We start from the raw sequence: 27,858 nt of genomic DNA, 5'->3' as shown, positions 1-27,858 counted from the left end.
TTTTCTCCATTTCCTTTTCCATGTCTACTTCCTCCAACAGGGAGGTGGTGGGGTGACCTTCCATGGAAAAATGATGCCACAGAGTTGTAGGTCTTGGATTTGTATAGAAACAGAAATTGTCCTCCCTGGGGAGCCAAGGGTGTTCTTTTAGGCCAGGGGTCCTTACCATATTTAGGTCCGCCATATACCGTGGAATTATAGATGGGAGTAAGGGGTCACTGGCCCTCATCAGAGTTTCAGGGGGTCTAGGAAGCAAGAGAAATTAAGGTATAGATTTCATCTGCAGCTGAAAGAATCCTCAGTGATGGGAAAGGGAAGGGCAGTGGACAGACAACCTTCCTACTGAGAATGCCCTGGAGGGAAAATCAAACTTCTAGTCTTCACTTTTTTGTTTGTCTGTTTTTAATTTATTTATTTTTGGGTGTGCTGGGTCTTCGCTGCTGCACAGGCTTTTCTCTCGTGGCGGCGAGCAGGGGGCTCCTCTCTAGTTGGGGTGCGTGGGGTTCTCGCTGCAGTGGCTTCTCTTGTTGCAGAGCACGGGCTCTCCAGCTCCGGGGCTCTAGAGCACACGCTCAGTAGTTGTGGCGCATGAGCTTAGATGCTCCAGGGAGCTTAGCTCCCTCCTGGATCAGGGATCGAACCCATGTCTCCTGCATTTGCCAGGTGGATTCTTTACCTCTGAGGCACCAGGGAAGTCCGACAGTGACCACTTCTAACTCTACTTCAGGGACTCAATGTCAAACAGGAGCCTGGACTGGAAGTGGCCCGCACAGAAAACATCCTCCCCTCTCCTCCAATTCAAAGAAGACAAGAGGCACGCGGATGTGATGGCTAAGCCCACTTGCACCGTTTATTTAAAAAGAATAGCTGTAAGGTAAAAATGCAGATGTTTTCTTCATTGTAAAGACAGCAGTTAAAAAAGGGAAGAAATAAATATGACGTTAGAAATTATTTTATCAAGTACAACAAACCCCTGATATCTGGGAGCAATCCCAAGAACTCATAACATGTACAAATTTGTGCTGAAGAACAGCTTCATTTTGAACACCTTAGAGCAGATGTTGGGAACTGGCTAGATGGTGAAGATGGTCATAACTTTTCAGATTCTGAAAGACTCTGGATTTGTTACTCGGCGACGGCAAGGGTCTACTGTAATATAATTTGCATCGAGTCAGAATTAATAAGAATTCTTCTACTCATTAATATTATTTATAATCATTCTCTCATTCTTATGGTTAAGTAGCACAGTATTTAGGAGAAGGGGGGAAAAGCTGAGAAGTGCAGAGGGGAAGGAAAAGGGAGGGACCTAAGAGGAACACCAAGGACAGGAGAAAGGCGATGGGGAGGACCAGAATCCCCCGTCTCTCCACTCTTTCCTGTCACCTCAGCAGCATGCTGTGGCCCACTGTTGGAGAGGGACCAGGCTGTGGTCCAGCCTGGCCTGCCTTAAACCTCACCATCACCAAAGGACAAAAGATGCAGGAGCATCTGGCAGGATCAGGCGAAGAATGAGAACAAGGAGGCTGGATGGGAAAGAAAGGAGAGACACAGAAAAGGATGACCCAGGGAAATGGATGTTGTTAACATCACTGGCCTCCCGTGACCCTCTCCTCTGAGGACCACCAAGGAAAGCAGTATCTGTACGAATTAACACAACAGACCACTCTTTGTTGAGGAGGGGTAAAGAGACAGGAAGAAGCAGAGGTTGCCAAGTGGAGGCACGTTCAGGCTGCAGAGAAGGGTGGAGGAAGGCACGCAGGAGAGAGACTCAAGGGGGCAGTGGGACCTTCTGGGAGGGGTTCCCAAATGGGTACGAGAGCCGCCCCCGCCACCCCACGAGGCCAAGGAGTGTGCACTGGGTGGTGGGTGTGGAGGCCGGTTGGGGCAAAGGGTCAGCAGGGGTGAGGGTGCCTGGCCAGCTCTCCCCGGAGCATCTGTGAGGCACAGCGGTGCTCAGAGGTCAGGGTCGGCCCCGCTAAGCACTGAAAGCGGCCTTGAGTTCCCGGAAGGCTGCTTGGCGGAGCTTCCTCTTCTCTTCCTCCCGCTTCCGCTCATCTTGCTCTGCTTTCAGCTCTGCTTCAAACTTACTGGCACAGGACAAGGCTTGGACCTGCAGAGAAACAGTGAGGGCAGATCAACAGTGAGAGACGAAAGAGACGCCTGGAGCGGGAGCAGCCCACCAAACAGAACTCGGCGGTCTCCAGCCACATGGCCCGGGACCCCGGCCCCGGTGCAGGCAGGACCCCTGAACCAATGCTCCCTGCCCGCGGTCTTCCCGTGTTTGCTTTCTAACAGCGAGGATAGCGTCATTTTACTTGCTTCTGTGTTACACATGCTCCTTCCAATCTGTTGGGGTTGCCTATTCCACCTGAGCTTTTTCTTTTTTTCTAGCTTGTTCATGATACTTTTTAAAAGTAATATGTATTTATTTAGCTGTACTGGGTCTTTAATTGCGGCATGTGGGATCTAGTTCCCTCATCTGGGTTCGAATCTGCGCCCCCTGCGTGGAGTCTTAGCCACTGGACCACCAAGGAAGTCCCGGGATACTGTTCATATCCACACCCACTTCTATTGCCCACTTCTACTTACTTTCCACCTTTAGTTTCACAATGGTATACTTTAGTTCTAGGGGAAGTCAAGAACAAAATGAGCTCCCTGCGGGCATTTTGACTGGGATTGCATCAATCTGCCTGCAGCAAAGGGATATTTTTAGGTGGTGGTGTGTGGTCGCTACGTCATGTCTGACTCTTTGTGACTCCATGGACTGTAGCCCGCCAGGCTCCTTTGTTCATGGGATTTCCAGCCTAGAACACTGGAATGGGTTGCCATTTCCTTCTCCAGGGGATCTTCCCCACCCAGGGATCAAACCCCTATCTCCTGCCTTGGCAGGCAGATTCTTTACCCCTGAGCCACCAGGAACACCCCATCTTTAGGTGTACACCATTTTTAATAAAAACTGCTAGATCACCCTCCATGGAGCTGCTCCAGTCTGTACCCCACCATCATGAAATGCAAGGCTCCTTTCCCCATAACCTTACCAATGCTTATCATTAACCTTTTTCCTGTTTGCCAATCTGATGTGGAAGAAAAACTGGCACCTTCTTTTATTTCTTCTTTGATAAACTGGAGAAGGAAATGGCAACCACGCCAGTACTCTTGCCTGGTAAATTCCACGGATGGAGGAGCCTTGTAGGCTACAGTCCATGGGGTTGCAAAGAGTCAGACACGACTGAGCGACTTCATTTTCTTTCTTTCTTTCTTTTCTTGATAAACTACCCATTTATATTCTTTGCCCATTTTATTCAGCTAGTGTTTTTTTTCCCTTTAATCTGCAATTCTTTACATAATTTAGATATATATTTTTCAGTTAATTTCCTCCAGTCTTTTGTTTGTCTCTTTACTTCAAGGTACCTTAGGCCATACAAACATTTAAATTTTGATGTCATCAAAAAGTTCACCTATTTCCTTTCCAGCTTTTGTACTTTATATCATGTTTAAGAAGTTCTATGCCACCCTGGTTCTAAACCCATTTTCCTGTAATTTCTTCTCATACTTTTTTGTTTTCATTTTCCTGTTTGGCTCTTGAAGTCCCCTGCAATTTATTTTGGTGAGGGAGCCTAGTGGAGGGAGTTACTTCATTTTCCTAAGTGGAGAGCCAATTGTCTCAACACCTGTTACTGAATAGCCCATTATTTTCCCACTAATTTGAAAATTATCTTTTCCATATACTAAATTCCCACATGAAGGAGATCAGTTTTTATTATTTTCTACCCCATCCCACTAACTGGTTTGTTTATTCCTGCACTTGTATACATTAGTTAATATTACTGCCTTATAGAATGCCCTAATATTTATAAAGAAAGCAAATCTTCTTATGTTGAAGAGCATATTTTTTTATTTTCAAATGTGTGATTATGAATGTGTATCAAACTTCACCAAATGCCCTTGAGACATCTAATGGCAATGGTCACATTCTTCTAATTTAACCTACCTATGATGAGTATATTTAAAAAATTATCCCTGCCATCTTAACATAAATTTCAAATATTATAATTGCATTCCATTCCTTAATGTTTTAGGATTCTTACAGCGATATTTATTAGGTGGATATATGAATTGGTTGGTGTTATTTTTATCTGATTTTGTAATCAGATTCATGATGGCTTTAGAGAATGACTGTGATATAACCTTTTATGTAAGTTTCAGGTACACGGCATTATAGTTCAACATCTGTATACCCTACAAAGTGATCACCGCCATGAGTCTCATTACCACCCATCAGCACGTAGTTGACTCTCTTCATCCATTTCTCCCATCTGTCCCCCAACTTCCTTCCCCTCTGGTTACCAAATCTGATTTCTGTAACTATGAGTTTCTTTATGGAGCCTTTAATGGTTTTAAATTGATGTATCATCATCTCTCATGACTTCTACCTGTGGGCATCATCTCCTTGATTTCTCTGTCACTAGCTCCCTTATCTGGAGAAGGCAATGGCACCCCACTCCAGTACTCTTGCCTGGAAAATCCCGTGGACGGAGGAGCCTGGTAGGCTGCAGTCTATGGGACCGCTAAGAGTCGGACACGACTGAGCGAATTCACTTGCACATTTCACTTTCATGCACTGGAGAAGGAAATGGCAACCCACTCCAGTGTTCTTGCCTGGAGAATCCCAGGGACGGGGGAGCCTGGTGGGCTGCCGTCTATGGGGTCGCACAGAGCCGGACACGACTGAAGTGACTTAGCAGCAGCAGCAGCAGCTCCCTTGTCTCGTCGTCTCATCAGTCTATCCCCTGGTCCACTCATTCACTTCTCTGCAGTGCTGCAGCTAAGAGTTACCATTCCCTACAATGCTTTTTATTTAGTCCATTCTGATTTTCATTTCATTACATCCATGGTTCTTATTTAGTCGCTAAGTCGTGTCCGACTCTTTGCAACCCCATGGACTGTTGCCCCACCAGGCTCTTCTATCCATGGAATTTCCCAGGCGAGAATACTGGAGTGAGTTGCCATTTCTTTCTCCAGGGGATCTTCCTGATCCAGGGATCGAATCCGCATCGCCTTCATTGGCAGGCAGATTCTTTACTGCTTTGCCACCTGGGAAAACCACATCCATGGTAGCCCAATACAGAATCTCATATTTCAATGAAAAGTTATAATATCCTTTTCAAACCCTCCCTGTACTTACTTCACAAGGGTCCATTTCTGAAGCCAAATACCAATGAAATTATCAATTGGCAGTACGTATTATGTTTTTACTCTTTCTGGATCCAACTCCCTAGGGATAGGGTCAAGGAAATTATGTTTTCCAAACTTCTCCCCAGGTATTTCTCAGGCCCTTGGGGCCCTGCTCTGACCCAGCAGTTCTCACCCCGGCTCCCTATGCCAGAGTCCTCAGAGACTGCTCTTTCTTGATGAAGGCAAGATGTCCAAGTTGGAGTTTACTGTCGTCTACCCAGCCCCTCCCCCAAGTATCACTAATGGTTGTAGAATCCTGCAACCTGGGTTCTAGCTCCTATTTCCTAATGTGGGCCTCGCCTTTATTCACTTTCTAACCCAGAACAGATGCCTGAACAATCGTCACAGCAGCCACTGTCACATAACCTCCGACTGCGAGGACCTGCACTTCTGCCAGACACTTCGGCCACCCTTGGGCCAAGGACTTTGTCTGCTTGTAGGCTGAGAATGTGTTTTTCTTAGAAGCCTCACCAGGACCCAGTGGGAGTGAGGATTTCCAGTTTGGGCTGGTCCTTCACTGAGGCTCTGCCCTCCTCCCAGCTCTTTCCCCACAGTGGTCATCCAGATGACCGCAGTCTTCAGGGACCCTGCCACTCTGCAGTCCATCTCCTCCCCCCTTGTTTAGAAAACACAGAGGAATTTGGTCTGTCCACTCTGGACTCCTCTCCCACCCTCTTCATCCCTCCCCCTTTGTGTTTCAGGGTGGGCAGGAAGCAGACCCTGGGTGCTTCACTGAACCTCTCTGGGACCAGAGGAGTACCGGCTGCTACCTGCTTGCAAGCCAATTGTTTGATTTTCAGGAATTTTATGAGCTGGTTGCTAAATATAGCCATTGTTAAAAATTAGATTTATATACTTTCACAATAAAATTATATTACAAGCAAAGGTAATACATACTTAAAAGTCATCATTTTCTGGTGATTGTGCTACATTTTACTACTATCTGTGTCCTCAAGGTTATCTACATCTGTCACATCTCTAAGGTGGAAATCATGTATGATGACCTGGTACCATGAATTGTCCCAACTCCATGTTCAAAGGCATCCTGTTGGTAGCTCGAAAGCAATCTCAGGAGGAGTATTCACACCTTGGAAGAACAATGCTACAAACAAGGCTTTGATTATTGTTTCAGTGACTGTCTAGACAATCTTTTCTTAAGAAAGTGATGGAAAAATGTCAAAAATGTGGATTAAATGTAAACATGTGTAGCGTCTGCAGCCTTCACATTATAAATAGCTCCAAAATGGAAAGACTGTTCTCCCAATATTTAAAAACTACTATCGAATTCAGCAAAGATGTTGCTCACATCATTGAGGAATGAATGAAGTTCTGACACATGTCTTTTCACTTTTTTCTTATAAATTAAACAAAATACGAACCAACACGCATGTCGGAACTACATTCCTTTGTCAGTTGCGATCATCGACTGCCTACAGACATAAGAGTCCAGCAAAAATCAAGGAGTTATTCTTTAAGAATCAATAGCCTATAAGGGGGACTTCCCTGATAGCCCAGTGACTAAGTCTCTGAGCTCCCAATGCTCAGAGTTCAATCCCTGGTCAGGGAAATAGATCCCACATTCTGCAACTAAGAGTTTCCATGCCACAATGAAGACCGGTACAACACAATAAATTTAAAAAGTATTTTTAAAATACTTTGCTCTTCGGACTTCCCTTGTAGCTCAGTCAGTAAAGAATCTGCCTGCAATTCAGGAGACTCGGGTTCGATTCCTGGGTTGGGAAGATCCCCTGGAGAAGGAAATGGCAACCCACTCCAGTATTCTTGCCTAGAGAATCCCATGGACAGAGAAGCCTGGTAGGTTCCCAGTCCATGGGGTCACAAGAGTCGGACACGACTTAGCAACTAAACCATTGCCATTTTTAAAAAATAAACTATATGAAATCTACAATAAAGATAGTGTATATTATTATTTGAACATTGCATGTTATGTATCCTTTTTATCAGCAAAATATATAATAAACTTAGGCATATATATATATATATATATATATATGTTCTTATATATAAGAACATATATATATATATATATATGTTCTTATATATAAGAACATATATATATAAGTTCCCTTCTCTAGGGAATCTTCCCAACCCAGGGAGTGAATCCAGGTCTCCCGCATTGCAGGCAGATTCTTTACCAGCTGAGTCACCAGGGAAGCCCAAGAATACTGGAGTGGGTAGCCTATCCCTTCTCCAGCAGATCTTCCTGACCCAGGAATCGAGCCGGGGTCTCCTGAATTGCAGGCGGATTCTTTACCAACTGAGCTATCAGGGAAGCCCATATATATGTGTGTGTGTGTGTGTGTGTGTGTATTTTATATATACATATATAAAATACACACTTTGTCCAAAGAGCCATTGATCAACAAACCACTGTCTAAGCCTCAGTCTCCTCATCTGCAAAGTGGGTCAATAACACCTACCTGCAGAGAGCTTGTATGAAGATTAGATTGTGTGAATCTGAAGTGGTCAGCAGAGGGTCACCATCAACACTCACATGCTTGCTAATCACCCCACCTGCCCATTCCTGGCCAGGTCAGAGGAAGGTTGGGGACCTGTGCAATTACTTTACTTGAGGTCCTTCTCCTCCACTATAAAAGTCCACCTCTCCTCTCCATTCTATGATCTCCAAGTACTTGTCCCATCAATCATTCCACTCTTTATGTTTTCCTCTCCCTGGATCACTTCCTTGTGACCTAGAAACATGCCGACATCTATCTTCTCTAGGCTAAAAAAAAAAAAAAAATTCTTTCCTGATCCTAAGCTACCATCCCCACTTTGTCTAGGCCTCCTCTGCCAACCTTCTAGACAAAAAAGCCAGCTATCAGGGCCCTTTCCCCCAGTTTCCACCTACCCCTCACCCTATTACAATCTGCCCTCTCTCCACAGTGAACCTCACCTCTCAAAATTCTCCACTGACCAATTTGCTGGACCCAACACCTCTGCCCCAACCTCATCTGATTCAATCTCCTCTTGAAATTGCTCCTGTCCTCCATATCAGCATTTCTCCAGAGTTTCCTTGTATCTCTGATTATTTCTTTTCCCACTCTAGTCACCATGATGTTCTGCCCTTGGTCAATTCCCTCTAGTTTCAGGTTTCAGTTTGTATCCTGTGAAGCTAATGCCTGTGGTCTGTGTGGCTGGTTGTCCATGAAACATCCATCCTCCCCTGCCCCCTGCTTTCTTTCTATGAGATGCTTCCCTAGCACATGGCCCAAGGGCCGAGGGAAGACTGGCCTCACCCCTGGGCTCAAGGAGAGGAGCCCATCAAAGTAACAATATTGCAGCCCTTGTCAGGAGTCAGTTCAGGAATGGACAAGGTGGAAGAGATTATTCCATGACTATAGTATCTAGTATGCCTGTCTTCCTTAATAGCAGAATTGCAGCTGAGCACAAGGATCCCCAGTAAAGGAAAAAAAAAAAAGGCATTCTGTAGTCTCCCATTTAACGGGGTGTGGCTAAGTTCTGTCCAACAGGACTGAGCAAAAGCTAGTAGCAAACAACAGTGTGCCCTTCAGATAAAGGGGCAGGTCTTTCCCTTGCCTGAAGTCACCTCGGACTTGACAGTCAAACCCAGCTTATCACTTTTCCTCCCTAAACCATTCACATTCAGGGACAGGGGTCCTGTTTTGATTTTTCTTAGTATCACCAACCCCTGGCCCCACAGCTCCAATAATCTTGTCGATTTTTACTTTCCACCTCCAATCACATGGTCTGAACACAGAGTTTTGGGGGTTTTTTTTTTTTTTTCTGCAGTGTGCAGCATGCAGGATCTTAGTTCCCTGACCAGGGATGCAACCCATGTCCCCTGCACTGGGAGCACAGAGGCTTAACCACAGGCCCACCAGGGAAGTTCCAACACTGAGAGCTCTGGAGGGTTTGGGATTCATCCCCACCTCCTCCCCAGCCCACTGTCACACTCCTCATTGGATCTACAGTTCTCCTCCAGGCGTCTACGGAGCCTCCCTGAGTCCAGTCTCTCCCCAGGCAAGTCTGTCCCCATTGTACCCAAGGCTGATCAGAGCAAGGCCATGCTCGCCAAGACTGGCCATGCACCAAATCCTCCCGCAGAGCCCGGGGAGAGTTAGGTGAGGCCTGGGAAGCTGGTCAGCAGATAATTCTGGTGATCCACAGGCTGGGGAAAGCCTGACCCTCAGGGGAGCCCAGAGCTTCCTGTCCAGCTGTGTCGAGTACGGACAAGGGCCAGCCTCCAAACACTCCCTGCCCCTCCCCACCCCATGCCTCAGAGCCTTTGCTCTCAGAGTTCCCACGGCAGAACGCCTTCTCCTCCCTGATTACAAGGTGAATCCCCATTCATCTTCTAACATCTGTCGCGAATGTCAGCTCCTTTATGGCCTTCTCCCAAATTCGGGCGATGATTTCCTCCATTCATCATTCATGCCAACACTTCTTGAGGGCCATTATTAGCCAGGCACTGTAATTACACAGGTAACACACCTACTCTGCCTTTGAGTCTGTGGGTGAGGAGGCAGACATATAAACAGAGCACGTTCAAAAAATTTTATTGTTATCCTTTTCATCTTTTCTCCCGGTTGTAAAAATAATGCACACACATTATAAAGCCTCACAAAATTATTTTAAAAAGTCAGTCCTTCTGACATCACTAATACTTTGGTACAAAGCTGTCCAGGTTGTATTTACTATTTCACAAAATTGGGTTTCAAGCATACTGTTTTGCCTAATTCACTTTGGACATCTGTCCACACATAAGGGGATGACAGAGGACGGGATGGTTGGATGGCATCACCAACTCAATGGACATGAGTTTGAGCAACTTCCAGGAGATGGTGAAGGACAGGGAATCCTGGCGTGCTGCAGTCCACGGGGTCGCAAAGAGTCAGACACGACTGAGGGACTGAACAACGACCAAACGTAAATGCAGCTGCATCTCATTCTTCAAAGCTATCGTATGTGTAAATGTGTGGGTGAACCACAGTGGACTCAATTCCCAGGTCACAGACATTTCTGTTATGTTCAGTTCTCCTCCGTTACCAACCTCACTGTATGCAAAGCTTTGTCTATACATCTATGTGCATTGGCACGAGTGTCTCTGAAGGATAAAATCCTTGAGGCAGGGACTTCCTTGGTGGCGCGATGGATAAGGGTCTGCCTGGCAGAAAGATGCTGGACTCTTGTCTCCACGCAGCACCACAGAGCTGTGGAGAGAGAGTGCTGGGCTTTGAGGCCTGAACAGGCTGGGCTGTGTCACCCAGGACCCTCTGTTTCTGGGCAAAGAAACTCCTGGGATAAGCCAAAGTTCCACGAGAGATGGGGCTTCCATGGTGGCTCAGTGGTAAAGAACCTGCCTGCCAATGCAGTAGATGTGAGTTTGGTCCCTGGATCAGAAGACTAAGCAACCACTCCAAGGGGTTGGCCCCTGGCTGGAGCTGTAGGGAGGCCCAACAGCTCATATCATATATGGAGTGCGGTCAGTGAGCCAGGCACTTGCTAAATGCGTCAGACGCAAGAAAGCATTTCATCCTCGTGGCGATCTCATTATCAACTCCATGGTACAGATGAGGAAACGGAGGCACCGAGGTGACAGGTTAAGTGGAGGAGGCAGAATGTGAACCCAGGCGGTCTTATCCACGGCACCCCTCCCACCCGTCCCCCCCAGCCCCAACCCCTACCCCACCCCACCCCCCACCCCCACCCTCAATTGCAGAGGGAAATTTGGAGTGTTCCTGATCTCTCTTTCTGCCAGTGTGCTCTGTGGAGAGGAAAACGACAGCACCCAGCCTGAGATAAAATCTCCAGAAACATTCAATGACCATATGAACTCATGAATGAACAGAAGCACCCAGAAGGGCTCCAAGACCCCGCGCTGCAGAATCCTTCCCGGCTCCCTGGCATCGTCAATGCTGCACACAACAATTCTGATCCAGAGCAAGCCAACGAGGCAGCCTCCTCGGGGCCTGTTAGTCGTTTGTTTACACACAGGTGTCTAAGGTGCAAACACGGAGGTAGCCATTCAAATAACCCATGTGGTTTGGGGTAGAGAGGAATTCTCTAGGAAAGTCTGACTCCAGAGTTGTCTGGGACCATTGCACCCGCAAGCCTGTTTGAATCTGATATCAGGGGCTTCCTTGGTGGCTCAGTGGTAAAGAATCCGCCTGTCAATGCAGGAGACATGGGTTTTATCCCTGGTCTGGGAAGATCCCACGTGCTGCTGAGCAATTAAGCTCATGCACCACAACTATTGAGCCCGTGCTTTAGAAAACCTGGGGGCCACAACTACTGAGGCCACGTGCTGCAGCTCCTGAAACCCGAGTGCCCTAGAGCCTGTGCTCCTCACAAGAGAAGCCACTGCAGTGAGAACCTGCACACCACAACCAGAGAAAAGCCCGAGGCGCAATGAAGACCCAGCACAGTCAAAAATTTTTTAAAAAATCTGAAACCAGGATCCAACGCATTTGCCATTTGGCCATTTTCCCATTCGTTTTTAATTGTCAGATGGCACACAGACACACACTCTCCTTTCCTTGCAATCTCACATGCTCAAGCGATCGCCGTTTCCCTTGTCCTGGGGGAGTTGATGAGCTGGTCGCCGGCTGGGAGCTCGGCTGGGCAGGCTGCAGGGACAGACGGACTGTGCCACGCAGGAAGGAGGCACCTACCTTGGCTTCAAAGAAGTCCTTGGCACCTTTGACGCCCTCCAGGGCAACATCGATCTCAGAAAGCTTCGCCAGCGCCATCAGCCCGCTGTCCTCCTGCAGTTCTCCCGCGGCGGCCTTGTGGAATATGAGCAGGAACTGCAGGGGAAGGTTGGTAAGGGTCAAAGTCAACATCACCGAGAGATTTATAACAGTCCCCTCTGACCCAAGCTGCAGTCATTACAGCCACGCCTATTACAAACGGTGTCCACGTGTCCACGTGACAAGTTATTTTTTTCCCTTATCACACTGTCAACACTGAAAACATGGGGAAATTCCCTGGAAGTCCAGTGGTTAAGACTCCGTGCTTCCACTGCAGGGGATGTAGCTTCGATCCCTGGTCGGGGAAACTGAGATCCCATATGCCTCGAGACATATGCCTTTGTCAAAAAAACAAAACAAGGGGTTTCCCTGGTGGTCCAGTGGTTGAGCCTCCGCCTTGTGATGCAAGGGACACCGACTCGATCCTGGTCTGGAAAGATGCCACGTGCCAAGGAGCAACTAGGTCCACAAGTACTGAGCCTGTGCTCTAAGAGCCCAGGAGTTACAACTGCTGAAGTCTGCTCGCCCTAGAGCCCATGTTTCTCAACAAAAGAAGCCACGGCCATGAGAAGCCCGCACACAGCAACAAAGAGTGGCCCCCACTGGCCACATTAGAGAAAACCCACATGCAGCAATGAAGACGCACTGCAGCCAATAAACAAACAAACATATAAATTTTTTTTTTTTTTAAAAGGGCCCGTCTTCCCACGAGGATGTAGGAGAAGGGGCACCCTCATGTCGATGAGAGTATAACCTGAATCAAAATTTTTGGAGGGTGTTTTGGAAATATTTACCAAAAATAAAATGCTTTCACCCTTCCAATCGTTAATTCCACTTCTTGGAATCCATCCCTTAAAACATGCACATAAATGTTACATCGCATAAAAACATTACATAAAATGGTTTAAGAAGAAGTTCTATCTGTAAAAGCAAAAAATTGGCAACATCCTACTTAACAGCCATGAAAGAAAAAGTCCAGTAGACTGGTATGCACTACTTTTAAAACTAAGTAACTTAATATTTCTGATATTTTAAAAAACCATTCCTACTTCCCATTTGTGTCCCATTTTGACGATAAACTATTTACCTTTCTTGGTGTTTTCTACTTTAGCTCTGTCATTTGCCTTTCAATTTTGTTTATGGTGAAAATTTTTTTCAAAAGCTATCAATCTTTGCTTTTCTCTCACCAGTGTTATGCTTAGAAAATCCTTCCTTGCTACCAAGGTTACAGAAACAATCACCTGTGTTTTTGTCTACAGCTTTTAGGACTCTTTCAAAAAAAAAAAAAAAACACATGTAAATATTTAATCTCTGAAATTTATTCTGATCTGTCATGTGAAGTTGATCATTAACCTTATTTTCTTCCACATGGTTAGTCAGTAATCCCCACACCACTTATTGAATAATCCATCATCTTCCTGAAGATTCAGAATGTGACCTGAATGAATTTGTCTTTAAAGTCAGTCTCTACTAAGAGAACACAATACATACAGTACTCTGGAGAATACATTTTTAAATAAACAAATGGGTCAACCTGAAAGAGCGTCCTTGCTCTATCTCACCCCTTGCATGTCCTTCCATCACCCCCAAGGCAGTTTTATGGCTTTTTTTACTTAAAAATTTTTTTGTGAATTTATTTGTCAAACAGCTTCTATCCAACTTCCATAATTTATCCATCTGTAAAGAATAGATCTTCTCAGGTGGCTCAGTGGTAAAGAATCCCCCTGCCAATGCAGAAGACGTGGGTTCGATCCCTGGGTTGGGAAGATGCCCTGGAGGAGGAAATGGTAACTGACTCCAGTATTCTTGCCTGGAGAAATCCATGGACAGAGGAGCCTGGTGGGCTACAGTCCCTGGGGTTGTAAGGAGTCAGACACGACAGCATCTGAGAGTGCACGCGCACACACACACACAATATGTATGCCTAAAGGGAAATTTCAATTTTCCTCTAAAGATTGTCTTCCCCAAGAGGAAAGAGCATTTTCTAAAGCAGAGTAAGAGGTAAGACGACCTCAATGCTCTTTTTCCAAATTCCGACTTGAGTGTCTCTTACCGCCTAGAGGGCAGCATGTTTCATTAAGTGAAAGTCCCGAGCTTCCACCGTCACCACCCCAAAACGCCTTGCCAACAAGTCCTTCTTTGTCATTCTTGCTTTAAGGGTCCTAACTCCACTGTGGACTTCTCCAAAAACAAAGCAACCGGTGAAGTAAGATGTTGCAGCACTTTCAGCTTCACGGAGGAGGCTGCCACTGTGGTCAGCTTGGCTCGACAGAAATGCCACGGTCACCCACCTGCAGCTTCAAACTCTCTCACTAGAGGCCGGCAAAGACTCAGTTTGCGGCAGACTCTCAGAGCCAGAACACCGGCTCCAGAGAAGACATGGAAGTCAAGCCTGTTGAAGGAGGAGAGGTTCTCCCAAGAAGAGGATGGGGGACAAGGGGGCTGGGGGATGGTGGTGAGCGGGCTCTCATAGAAGAGACTGAAGAGCCCTGCACACGTCAGCCTCAGACAGAGGGAAAGAGTGAAACACCCAACCATCTCTCGGTCACCTACGCATCCTTAAAGCACTTAGTTACAGAAGCCACCCTCCTCCCCAATTCTCCACGAGGCAGACACGAAACAAGTCATCTCTCCCTCCCAAGGAGGCAGCTTAGGAAAGACAGAGCACCGCCTCCAGCCTAGCGCCAATCCTAGCGACCTGGGGCTGGGGAGTCTCTTCTCTGAAATTCACTTTTCTTACTCTGCAGAAGAGATGACCATGTTGGTGTTTACAGAAGGGTCTGGGAAGATCCTCTGGAGCCAGAAATGGCAACCCACTCCAATATTCTTGCTTGGAACTTCACATGCACAGAGGAGCTTGGCGGGCTAGGGTCCGTGGGATCGCAGAGAGTCAGACTTGACTGAACAACAGAAGGGCTTCAAGTTCCTCAACAGTCCTTTCCCCTGAGTGGATCCCAGCCACGTGTGCTCACTCTTAACTATGCCAGCTCACAGGTGACCACCAGCAGCTCTGTCGTAACTTAGGGGTCTCCCTGCCCCAGCCAGTTTAAGAAAAAAGATCCAGCTCAACTCGAAAATCTCCAGCCTTCCATAAAGCATGCCAGACTTTCCCATTTAATGTATCACAATCACCAACCCCTGAATGACAATTTCTCCAACTGCCCAGCCTTGTTTGTCTTCCTATTTATAGTCCACAAAGACTGGTATGTTGTAGAGAATTGGAAAGTGTCCTAGCTGTGACTCTGAGCAGAGGGGGGAGGGAAGGAGAAGTAGAAAACAAAGAAACAGAGAGAACTCACAAAGCTAAAAAGCAGTTTCAGACATGAGCTAGCAAATGCTTGTGATGAATTTAAGGGAATTTTTAACTCCGTGGCTCTGATTGGTGATGCAAACACTTCCCCACATTAGTTAGAGCTCTGAGGTGGCGAGTGACAGAAACACACTTGTTGGCTTAAGCAAAAAGAAGGTATTCATTATACAAATAGGCTATCTCAAAAGCCAAGGGGAAAATACAGTGGCCTGGATGAAGATTGGAATGGGGAGAGCCAATGTGTTCAAGACAGGGAGGCCACATTCTCTCTCGAGCGCTCGTGTCTGGGCCACATGGTAGAAAATGGCCACCCCACACTGAATTATCCTTGCAGAACAGCCACCTGCAGGGCCACTGTGCCGTACTTCAGCCCCAAATTCCCAGATACAGAATCCAATTGACCTAGTCTGGCCAGGGGTCCACCCACGGTCCAATCAACCATAAACAGACAGGGCAGCAACCCAGGACAGCCAGGGCTGCCATGGACCCTCTTAGGGAGGGTAGGGTGGGAGGAGAAAAGAAGACCTACAGTTTCCAGTGTATGCAGTGCATGCATGTGCATGTGTGATCAGTTGTGCCTGACTCTTTGAGACCCTATGGACTGTAACCTGCCAGGCTCCCCCGTCCATGGGATTTTCCCGGCAAGAATACTGGAGTGGGTTGCCACTCCCTCCTCCAGGGGAATCTTCCCACCTGGGTCTCCTACACTGGCAGGTGGATTCTTTACCACTACACCATCTGGGAAGCCACCCAGTTCCCAGAACTGACAGGTAATCTAGTAAACCCCTTATCCAGCCTTTGTACAAAACCACCACACGTCTGGTCTTAGAGCAATTCTTTGAGACAGATGTAATGGAATTAGTAAGGACTACAAGCAAAAGGGAGGAAGATATTAAGGGCTCTCTGTCTGCCTCCAAAGGAGACTGAGGTGGGGAGTGCCTGGAATCCGATTCTAGATCCCCAGAGCTATGGAGATAGAACTGCTAACTCCAGTGCATCCTGTGACTTCTCCTACCTGTCTGTACATGTACATAAACTATAAAGGCAAACAATTATCTTTTACACACAGTTTGGAAATCTGCTTTTGTTCCTGCTTCTCACACTGTCAACATTTGTCCTCTGGTCATCAAACACTGTGCTAGATCATTGTTTTTAAAGGCTCCATGTGTGCCATTTTGTTAAATACCCCAAATGTGCACATATTATTTTCATAATTGGTTTAAAAGAAAGATCAATTCCCTTGAACGTTGGGGGAAAGTAGCAAACTGGTGCTTAATGGAGACATATTTTCTGTATCAAAGGGCTTTTCTTTGGATGTAACTCACTTCAGTCAAGTTAATTCAAAGAAAAATAAAGGGAATATAAACTCACCAAGCATCTACTAAGTGTCAGGTCAGGAAGGCACTATAGAAATGAGCCATTTTGTCTATCTAGCAGCTCCTGCCATGTGATGATGGTGGTGGAGCTGTTGACTATGATGCCCTGTGGCACATGACCTGGATCTAACCAATCACAGTATCCTGTATGCAATGACTGGCCCAGGAGGTGGGCATATACCCCTATGATGGCCAGTCAGAAGCCTTCTTCTGAGAGTGCTATGGATTCTGGGATGAAGAAGCCCTCCATCCCCTAGGGCAAGGTAGCCTGGAGCTGCCAGCAACCATCTTGCCAGGCACCCAGGGACAACACCCTATTTGGAAAGAAAGGATGTAGAAAAAAGCACAGTCAAGATACAGCAAGAGAAAATCCCTGATTACTTGTGTCTAAAACACTTTCACTTCTTCATCTCCTAGGTATGTGAAACAAGAGTCGCTTGTTCTTTCCTTCTTTAAATTAGTTAGCATCCTCTTTCCATCACTAACAGTCAAGCATTCTAACTGATAGAGGCATAGAAAGAGAACTTTGTCCTCAAAACAGTCCTGAGCAAAAAAGCTGTTAACAGCCCTATTTTAAGGACATAAAAACTGAGGCTGAGAAATAATGTTTTCCAGTTGTGCCGCTCTGTGTGGAAGATGGAGGTTGGAATGTACACCTCTTTTCATTACACACACTCAGCATCAGCCCACTGGTGGCTTACAACATGGGTGGATATCAGCAAAGTGAAATCCTAAGAGCAGGAAGTTGGGCTGTGGAGTATTAATGGCAAACGCATCCACACTTCCAAATCTGTACCTCTGGGCGTGACTCCTAGAGATGGGGCCACAGTGGGGCTCTGAATTGACAAAGGACTGAACGTGAACACCACTGAAGGCCTGTAGGTGGGTTGAGTACCCACAATGAAACCCTTTGGAAATGTCCAAGCCTCTGATCGAAATGGCCAAACCAACAGCTAACCCAGGGCTAACTGAGCATCTTGGAGACAGCAGGGGGCACATGCGGGAGGCTCCTGGGTAAAACAGAGGGGAGGGATTTTCAATTGGCGACTTGCACAGACGTCTAAGCACCCTTGATTTCCATTCTCCAGAGGTTAAAACTTTGCCACAGAAGTTCTTTCCCCAGCAGTGACTCCAAAGCTTCACCAAGGCAAAACCCTTTACTTTCTATATCCCAGGGGTTCCCAGATTATTGTTGTTGTTATGTGTGCTCAGTCACGTCCGGCTCTTTGTGACCCCGTGGACTCTACCCTGCCAGGCTCCTCTGTCCGTGGGATTCCCCAGGAAAGAATCCTGGAGTGGGTTGCCATTTCCTCCTCCAGGGTATCTTCCCGACCCAGGGATCAAACCCAAGTCTCCTGCATTTCAGGCTGATTGTTTACCACTTGAGACATTGGAAAGAAAGAGCTAATGCCTAGCATGATGCGTGAATGATACAAAGGATTGATATTATTATTATTATTATTATTATTAATTTGTAGTAATACAAATGAGAGGCAAGGGAATCAGAGAGGCAGCTGCAAAGTTGAACGTGTTAAATGATGGTGGCAGGCTGTCTCCCAGGCCCAGCCCTGAGCTGGGACCTGATTTCAGGCAAGTGCTGACCTTTTCGGTCTTCTAGCTCCTTAGTTCTGAAATGAGAAGTCTGGCAGCGTATTATCCTGAGGGTTACACCCAACACAGGTTTTCCATGATCTATCTCCACATCAGCCAGTTGAGGAAAGGAAGAGATGGGAGATTCTGAAGTTGATCTGTGAGCAGTGAGAGGCATGGTTAGCTGGGGAAGGGACTTAGGGCTGCAAACTCAGCTTCAGAGAGAACCCACCCCCCACCCCACCAGGAACAGCATCCAAAGGCCCTATCAAGCCTGGACAGAAGACCAGTATTTGGCCAAAGTTCTAACCCTCAGAAACCAGGATGCCAGCACTCCACTGTTTCTGGAATAATCAAGGTTAAAGACCAGAAGACAAGGACTGTCCTCTCTTCTTTCAGCTTCCAAGGGTCCCAAAAGAGACACAACTGAAAACGAGACCACAGCAGCTGGGCTAATGTCTAAACCTTCAGCCTGGATGGTGTCGCCAAAGTTATTCTAATACCAGGTCACAGATATATCTAAAACCCTTTCAATAAAACTCAAACATACAAGACATGCAATTCCCTTCCTTGTAGAGCTGCATTCCTGCCGTGGAAGAAACGCAGTGGCCCTGAGATTTATTCCCCAAAATAAAAATGGCTGAGGTTTTCACCCATTGGGAGATCAGGTGAATCTATATGTACCCTTCGAGGAAGATATCTGTATATACACAATTTTGCCCACAATTTCAGGGGTTCAAAGACCAAAAACCTATCCTGGACTTGTTTGGAGGGGAAGGTTCAGGGGCAGAGAGTAAGACCCTTTGTATAATTGCTTTAAAAAAAAACTACTTTAAAATGCTTATTATAAAAATTAATGGGCTTTCCAGGTGGTTCAGTGGTAAAGAATCCACCTACGAAGCAGGAGACGAGGGTACGATCCCTGGGTCAGGAAGATCCCCTGGAGAAGGAAATGGCAACTTATTCCAGCATTCTTGCCTGGGAAATCCCATGGACAGAGGAGCCTGATGGGCTAGAGTCCATGGGTTTGCAAAGAGTCGGACAGGACTTAGCGAATAAACAACAACAACATAAAAATTCACAGTTTAAATATATTTTTAAAGTGTAAAACTAAAAACCACCAAAACTTTACACCCACAGACATTCACTATGAATGTTTTGGTGAACATCCCTCCAGATTTCTCAACACTAACCATTTTACCCAGAGGAGGCTATCCTACCCAAAGTGATTTTCAAACTGCTTGCTGAGCATTTTCTCATGCCAGCACTGTGGTTCACTAGCTCCTGAAAAATATGTTAAAAAGCACAACTGCAGGTTAAATATCCAAGCAGCTCTCTAGAGGGGCCCAAGCCATTGTGTAGTCCAGGGGATGGTAAATCGGCGGGTCCTCTCAGGGGCTCTCCCCCTCCAGGGGCTCAGGGCCAGCAGGACCCAGGTACCTCACGGAAGCTGAGTTTGCCATCAAAGTCCTCGTCCACCTCCTTGATCATGCTCTTCAGGCCCAGGTGGGTCTGGGGGGCCCCCAGCTTCTCCATCATCAGCTTCAGCTCCATCAGATCAATGAAGCCATCCCTTCCAGCGTCATACCTGTGGGGTCAAATGCAGGATGCTGGTGAGGGATGACCACGGCCAGGACCAAAAGACACTTGTTAATCTACCAAATGCGAAATGCTTTTGGCCTTAGTTAACTGAGAAACGACTTAAACAACTCCTGCCTTGCAGTGCCCACCAGGGTCACTGCGTTGGAAGGGTCCCCTGCCTCTCTTTTAACACCCCTCTGCAGGATCCGACTCAAAGTGGGTCTTGCATTCCAGGAGTGTTTGCAGATCTGTTAATGCCTTAACTAGGCTGTAAGTTTCCTGAGGATGAAAAACATGCCTGTTTACCTTTATTTTTCCCCGTTTTGGTCAACAAACATCCACGGAACCTCCTAACACTGGACAACGGAAGGGCTGCCACGAGGCACCCTATGCACCCACTCTATTACACTGACGGTTCTGGAAGCTTCCTTCGGTCACCAGTCCCGGGGTCCCCGTCACCCCATTTCCATCCACCCCTCCTCTTATCTGCAGGTCTCCTGTCTCTGGAAGCTGCTTTCTCGACCTGGCACTCTGGTTTCATGCTTTGCCCTCCGGCTCACAGATATCCAGTCCCCAGGTCTGAATGGTCACGCCCTGATGTCACAGGTGAGCCGGGACTCGGCACAATACTCCTGGCCAAGTTTCGACACAGAGCCAGCACTTCTGCTGACGGTGCCCCCAGCCCCCCAGCCAGAAACAACCCCAGCCTCCCGACGGCAGGGATCCTGGCCCTGCCCTGTACTCCCGGGAGCCTGGGTCAGCCCCGTGGGAGCCTTCCTCACCCTCTGTTCTTCTGCCCCAGCCACTCCACCCAGCCCCACCCCCAGCATCCTTCTCTACACACTTGGGCTATTATGGAGCTTCTCACAGACTCTCTGGCTCTTTTCCCAGCAAATCCATCCTATTCTCCACTCCCCAGAGATCCCTTGTTGCTATGGTATGAACATCATGCTTTAAAATCAAATCCATTCAGAACAGTCCAAAGGTGGGAACAACCCCAGAATCCCCTGATGGATGAACAGATAAGCAAAATGAGGTATATCCATACAATGGGATATTATATATTCACACAATAGCATATTATTCTCCACTTCAAAAATGAAATTCTGATCTTCCCTGGTGGTGAAGTGAATAAGAATCCACATGACAATGCACGGAACATGGGTTTGATCCCTGGTCCAGGAAGATTGCACATGATGCAGAGTAATTGAGCCCCAGAGCCACAACTACTGAGCCCACGGGCAGCACTTCTAAAGCCTGAGCACTGAAGAGCCTGGGTTCTGCATCAAGAGAAGCCACTGCGATGAGAAGCCCACGGGTTGCAACTAGGGAAAGCCCTTGTAGCAACAAAGACCCAGCGAGGTCAAAAACAAATACATAAAATTATTTTTAAAATGAAACTCTATACATTGCTGACAAAGATCCATACAGTCAAAGCCATGGTTTTTCCAGTAGTCATGTATGGATGTATGGATATGAGAGTTGGACCATAAAGAAAGCTGAGTGCAGAAGAATTAATGCTTTTGAAATGTGGTGTTGGAGAAGATTCGTGAGAGTCCCTTGGACTGCATGGAGATCAAACCAGTCCATCCTTAAGGAAATCAACCCTAAATATTCATTGGAAGGACTGATGTTGAAGCTGAAGCTCCAGTACTTTGGCCACCTGATGCGAAGAGCTGACTCTTTGGAAAAGACCCTGATGCTGTAAAAGATTGAAGGCAGGAGGAGAAGGGGACAAGAGAGGATGAGATGGTTGGATGGCATCACTGACTCGATGGACATGAGTTTGAGCAAGTTCCAGGAGTTGGTGGTAGACACGGAAGTCTGGTGTGCTGCAGTCCATGGGGTCAAAAAGAGTCGGACACGGCTGAGCAACTGAACTGAATACATGCTACAACATGGATGAAACTTGAGAACATTATGCTTAGGCTGAAATAAACCAGACACAAAAAGACAAACCTGCATAATTCCACTTATATGAGATTTCCAGAATTCCTAGAGTAGCTACTAGCGACCAGGGGGAGGGGGTGGGAGTTACTGTTTCATGGTTTAGAGTTTCAGTTTGGGATGAGGGAAAGGTCCTGGAAATGGAAGGTGGTGATGGTTACATGACAATGTGAACATATGGTGATCTCAACACTTAAATGGTTAAGACGGTAAACATTATGTATATTTTACCACAGTTAAAGAAAATTAAATGCTTGAATGAACAAACAAAAAAACAGACTTCTTGACTCTCTGTCCTGCCCACCCTCAATTCCACAAAAGAAACCACCATTGTTGGGAACCACACCATACCCCCAGCCAAGCAACGTAGCCTGTGGGCGTCCAGAAATCTAACCGTGTGGGCTGGTGGTATTTTGAGGCCCACGTGGTCTTGCTGGAGATGAAGCCTAGTACTGCCCAGCGTGCTGTGTTCCAGCCACAGTGGCCAGCTCATGCTGTCCCTCCCACCCACAACATACCCCCACCCCGTCCTCCTCAGTGGCCTTTCCTGTCCCCTGGAGCCAAGGAGCTGCCCCCCTTCCTCTGATCTCCGACAGTACTGTCTGCCCTCCATTCCTCAGCAGATGCCACCTCCTCCAGGCAGCTCTGTGCACCCCCTGGACTCCCACCACCTTCTTGGCTGGAAGGATCACATTGCAAGAAGCTAAAGTTCACAGATGAGTCCCCCGGAAGTTCTTGGTGGGCTCCAAGAACCCTGAAGGACAAGACAGGTGTTCTAGTGCGGTTTCCAGGTGTGCCAGGGTTTCCAGGAAGCAGGCAGAGTTTATAAATCACAGGTGGACTAGCTCAGGATCTAGTATTATCAACAGATGGTTTGTGAGCACTTAAACTAGGAAGCAGTGATTGCCAGGGATTCCCTAAAAGTGATTCAGGGATTGCCCTTATTTTCTTGGTTTTTAACTTAAAAAAAAAAATAATAGTAATAGCTTTATCATTCTTCCCTGGTGGTCCAGTGGTTAAGAATCTGCCTGCCAGTGCAGAAGACACAGGTTCAATCCCTGGTTCAGGAAGATCCCACAAGCCTCGGAGCAACTAAGCCCGTGTACCACAACTCCTGAAGCCCGAGCGCCTGTAGCCCCTGCTTGCCACAACCAGAGAAAGCCCGAGCACGGCAATGAAGACCCAGAGCAGTCACAAGTAAATAAATACATAATTTTAAAAAATAACTCCAACATTGAGAATAGCGGCTTTATTGAGATACAATTTATATACCACAAAATTCACTTTCAAATTTCAGTGGAAGTGAAAGTCGGTCAGCTGTGTCGGACTCTTTGCGATCCCATCGACTGTACAGTCCATGGAATTCTCCAGGCCAGAATTCTGGAGTGGGTAGACTTTCCCTTCTCCAGGGAATCTTCTGAACCTAGGGACTGAACCCAGGCCTTCCGCCTTGCAGGCGGATTCTTTACCAGTTGAGTTACCAGGGAAGCCCAAGAATACTGGAGTGGGTAGCCTACCCCTTCTCCAGCAGATCTTCCCAACCCAGGAATCGAACCGGGGTCTCCTGCATTGCAGGCGGAGTCTCTACCAGCTGAGCTATGGTGGCTCAGTTTAAATTGCACACCTCAGTGGTTTTTAGCATTCTCACAATGTTGTGGAACCATCATCACTACTTATCAATAACTCCTCAACATTTTCATCACCCCGAAAAGAACTCCATGCCCTGCAGCAGTCATTCCCCAGCCCCTCTTCTCAATTTCTGGCAACTACCAGCTTGCTTTCTGTCTCTGTGTATTTGCCTATTCTCAGCATTTCATATAAATGGAATCACACTATATGTGACTTCTTGGGTCTGGCTTCCATCACTTAGGGTAATGTTTTCAAGGTCCACTCATGTTGTAGCACACACCAATCACTATTTTATTCTTGTTATTTATCGCTGAATAATATTCTATTGTATAAATATACCATATTTTGTTTATCCATTCTTCAGCTGAGAGACATTTGAGTTGTTTCCACTTCTTGCTATGATGAATAATGCTGCTATGAACACTTCTGTCCAAGTTTTTGTATGGACATATGCCTTCATTTCCCTTGGGTCAATATCCCAGAGCAGAACTGCTGGGTCACAGGCTTATTTGCTTTTAAAACAAGAGTGTCAAGCGGGTTCACCAGAACACCAGGACTGACTCTGTCAGAATCAGCAAGGCCCTCTATCAGGCTTCTGGAGGGAAAGATAAACAGGGTAGATGCCCATGCAATTCAGTGGCTTGCCTGTTAGGTAGGTGTAGGTAGGCCACCTAGGAGGAGTGCTGACTGTCAAATTTGCTGGGGCAGGGCTTCCCAGCTGAATCAGTGGTAAATCCGCCTGCCCAGGCAGGAGACACGCATTCAGTCCCTGATCTGGGAAAAGATGCCACATGCTGGGAAGCAACTAAGCCCGCACACCACAATGACTGAGTCTGGGCTCTCGAGCCCGGGAGACGCAACTACTGAAGCCCACGCGCCTAGAGTCCGTGCTTCGCAACAAGAGAAGCCACCACAATGAGAAGCCCGTGCACCACAACGAAGAGTGGCCCCCGTCACAGCATGAATGAACCTTGAAGACATGATGCAAAGTGAAAGTAAGTCAGAGGCGAAAGGACAAATTTGCATGATTCCACCCGTCTGACATTCCGAGAATAGTCAGATTCACAGACAGAAAGGAGAATGGTGGTGGAGAGAGTGGGGAATGGGGAGTTACTGTTTATTATTGTTAGCATGCGTGCTAACTCACTTCACTTGTGTCCAACTCTTTGGGACTACACGGACTGTAGCCCGCCAGGCTCCTCTGTCCATGGGATTCTCCAGGCAAGAACACTGGAGTGGGTTGCCAGGCCCTCCTCCAGGGGATATTCCCGACCCATGGAAGACCATCTCTGAGGGTGGTGGGCTGCAGTCCACGGGGTCGCAAAGAGAGTCGGAGATGACCTAGCGACTGAACAACAAGGAAGACCTTTCTGGCAAAAACAGCTAACACACGACCTGAGGTGGGAAGAGCTCTTACAAACAGGCCGGAGGGACAGTTTCTGTTACAGGGAGTCCTGCTCCAAGTAAACAGGCTTCTCTAGTGTGGAACTTTCCAAAGCCTTCCATACGGTCATGTGTCCGAGGGAAACAGCACTCGGGCCACACAGTCCTCTGCGTTCAGGGACTTTCCACTGGGGGGAGGCTCCTCTAAGCAATCGTTCCAAGGAAAACACTTGGGGAAACAGCTTCTCGGGGCAATGCTACCTCAGAAAGGCGGCCAGGTAAACGGCCCCTGTGTTCTCCCCTCCAGGCCCAGAGTGTGGACAGGTGTTCCCTGCCCTCTGCTCAGTACACGGTGCAAGTCCCAGCGAGGTCTGCGGAGGAGACGGAAGCCACGAAGAGGGGATGCATCCAAGACACAGATCTTCCGGGGCAGAGGCAGAGGGCTGGGGTCCGAACGCAGAGAAGAAAGGGAGAGAAATGAAGGGAAGACGAAAACAGCTGAAACGCTCAAGGGTGAGGACAAGGAAGGAGGCCTCGGGAACAGGAGATGAACTGGGATGAGATAAGAGAAGGTCAGGGAACAAGGCAGGAGTTTGTCCTCACCCGGCAGGACACTCCCCATCACCTGAGCCCACAGCCAGCTCAGGCTCCCCAGCCAGAAGGGCGGTCAGGCTGAGCCCACAGGCCGCGAGGGGCTCGGAGACCCTATCCCTGAATTTCTCTGGGGTTCTGACTGAGAAGGGCCATGAGAGGTTGGAAAACTTCTCTTAAGCCCTCAAGCCTGAAATACTTTCCAGGCCTAAGAACAAAAGGCAAATGTGTGAGAAACGGCCTTGGTGAAGGCTGGGCAACAAGTGAAAGGAATTCACATTTCTTTAAACAGGCAGGAAATCGGGGGTTGACCACAGTGGGGGCAGAAGCCCACCACCTCTGTGGGGGGACAAATCCCAGACGGAGGAAAGGGTCCGCCATTCGGCCAGAAGGCCAGCTTGGCCCAGGAATAACGCCTGTGTGTGGACAGAGAGGGGACGTCTCTGAGGGAAGAGGGGCAAGGAAGACAGGGGTCACGAGCCAGCCATTGCCTCCACGCCCAGGGACCCAGCAAAGACTGCGTCCCTTTGTTCCTGCCTGAAGCACCAGCCAAGCGCCATCGTTAAGTCCCGGCCAGACTAGAAAGAGACCACATTAGCGGTGTCCCCGCCCTCCCCTTGGAACTGGGATTCGTAAGCCTGAAGCACACCCTTCTCCCTTTAAAGTGACCGTCTCGGAGGGTTGGTCCACAGCCACCTCCTCCAGGGCCTGCATTTGCAAGGCCGGCAGGAAAACCCTCCCAGCTGCCCCCTCATCATCTCACGGTTTTATCTGCTCCTCTCAAAACATCCGATGACCGTCTGTGGTCAGCGCAGACAATGGGGTTCAAAGCACCTAATAACTACCACTGGTCGGCTTTGCAGTTCGCCACCCATTGTCTCATATACAAACCCTTTCAACAATCCTATAAAGAATTAATAATAGACGCCTGCGTTTACTCTTTATTGAGCACTTCCTAAGTGCCAGGCACTGTGCTAAATCACCTTATTTAATTTAGCAGGGCTTTGAGGTGGTAATTAGTCACCCCCCTTGACAGGTGGTGACAGAGTGCATACATGATATTCCAACAAACAGACCACTAGTTAACTGTGCAAGTTAGATGTTTTACAATTTGTGTCTGATGGCGTTGGCAGAGATAACAGGAGCCGCGTTGCTGAGTCCTCACATGTGGGGCTTTCCTTCTCCCTACAAGACTGGCTTGAACTGCATCTAAATATTTTCAAAGCATCCAAATATTTCCTTTCCTCGCCCCTCCACAGTTTATATACTATTTCAAATGCTCACAGGCTCATTCGCATCCCCTTACGTCCTTGACTCCTCCTCTACCAACATCTTAGCTCCATACACCAGTCTTTTCCCCCCTATAATTTAAATTTTAACCCACATTTTCCCTCTTAAAGGCAGTCTAGGATATTAAAAAGAAAAGCCACTCATGGTCCCAAGACACCCCTCATCCCGCCCCAACCCTGTTTGTCTCCTAGGGCTTCCTTCTAGCCCTCTTCTGGATTGGTGAGCTTTTTTTCTTGCTTTTGCTTTGAAAGGTCCACATTCCCTTCCTCTTGCTATTCTCCAGGATCTGTTAGGGGGGAGATTCCAGTCCCATCAGAGGTGCACATGGCCCTGCAGACACAGGCCTGGGTGCAGTCCCAGCCTTGCCATTCACTCGGGAGAGACAGGCTGCAAGCCCGCTGCAGACTGTCACTGAGCTGTCTGTGCCGTGCAGAGCTGTTGAGGGGCCAAAAAAAGATAACCCACCAGCTCTGGCCCCGGTACCTGGTAAGCGTGCAACGGGAGGGAGCTATATTTAAAAGTAGGACCTGTCCGCAGCCATGAAGAGGAAGCAGACAACTTCCAGGGCTGCTATTGAAGAGGTACCCACACCACTGGCCTTAAACAGCATCTACCACCTTGAGCATTCTGGAAGAAACCATAGTCCGCAGCCTGCTGTGGCCCCTTGGGCTGAATTTCCAAGAAGCCCTTACAGAGTAACTCATCAACCAGCCCGTCCTGAGTGACAGCATCAGATCTGCCCTCCAAGGGCTCACTTGAGGGCTTCCTGACTCTGACTGGGGCCAGTACTGGCTGGTGGAACGGGGTGGAGTGAAGCAGGATGGTCTGAGGCGCCCAAACTGGGCCTGTGACCTGGGAAAGCCCCCAGCCTGGCCAAAGGGGCCCAAGTGAGCCCTAAATCTCATCCTGCCAAAGGCCCCCCAGCAAAGGACAGAGGCAAGGGGGCAGGGGCCAGTTTCCAGCGTCCACCCTGTGCTGGTCCATGAATGGCTTGCTTTCTGGGCGCTACTGTGCAGAGCCCCTGGGTTTTCTCGGGTTTCACCTCCCCAGAATAATCCTGCTATCAGCGAAGAAAGAAGCTGGCCAGCCTTTGTCTGCCTGGGGCTTGGCCATCAGAAACCACCCTGGGGATCCCCAGGGGGTAGAGAGTTCTCAGGAAATGGCAGCGCCCCAGAAAATGCCTTACTCTTAA

General features: G+C 47.8%; 1 protein-coding gene across 1 annotated transcript in view; it reads right to left on the bottom strand.

Moving 5' to 3' along the window:
- Positions 1–825: 825 nt before the first annotated feature.
- The window catches only part of EFHD1 (EF-hand domain family member D1), a 44,980-nt gene continuing 17,947 nt past the window's right edge, over positions 826–27,858 (bottom strand). Inside the window, exons 2-4 of the mRNA XM_061122469.1 lie at positions 19,686–19,833; positions 11,892–12,026; positions 826–2,110 (exon numbers count right to left, since the gene is read on the bottom strand). Coding sequence (XP_060978452.1) covers positions 1,976–2,110; positions 11,892–12,026; positions 19,686–19,833 — 418 coding nt within the window. The 3' untranslated portion in view covers positions 826–1,975. The remainder of the gene's footprint in view (positions 2,111–11,891; positions 12,027–19,685; positions 19,834–27,858) is intronic.

This window comes from Dama dama, chromosome 20 (genome assembly GCF_033118175.1).
Source record: "Dama dama isolate Ldn47 chromosome 20, ASM3311817v1, whole genome shotgun sequence".
In the NCBI taxonomy this organism is placed as follows: Eukaryota; Metazoa; Chordata; class Mammalia; order Artiodactyla; family Cervidae; genus Dama; species Dama dama.
This window is presented reverse-complemented; position numbering and strand designations above follow the sequence as displayed.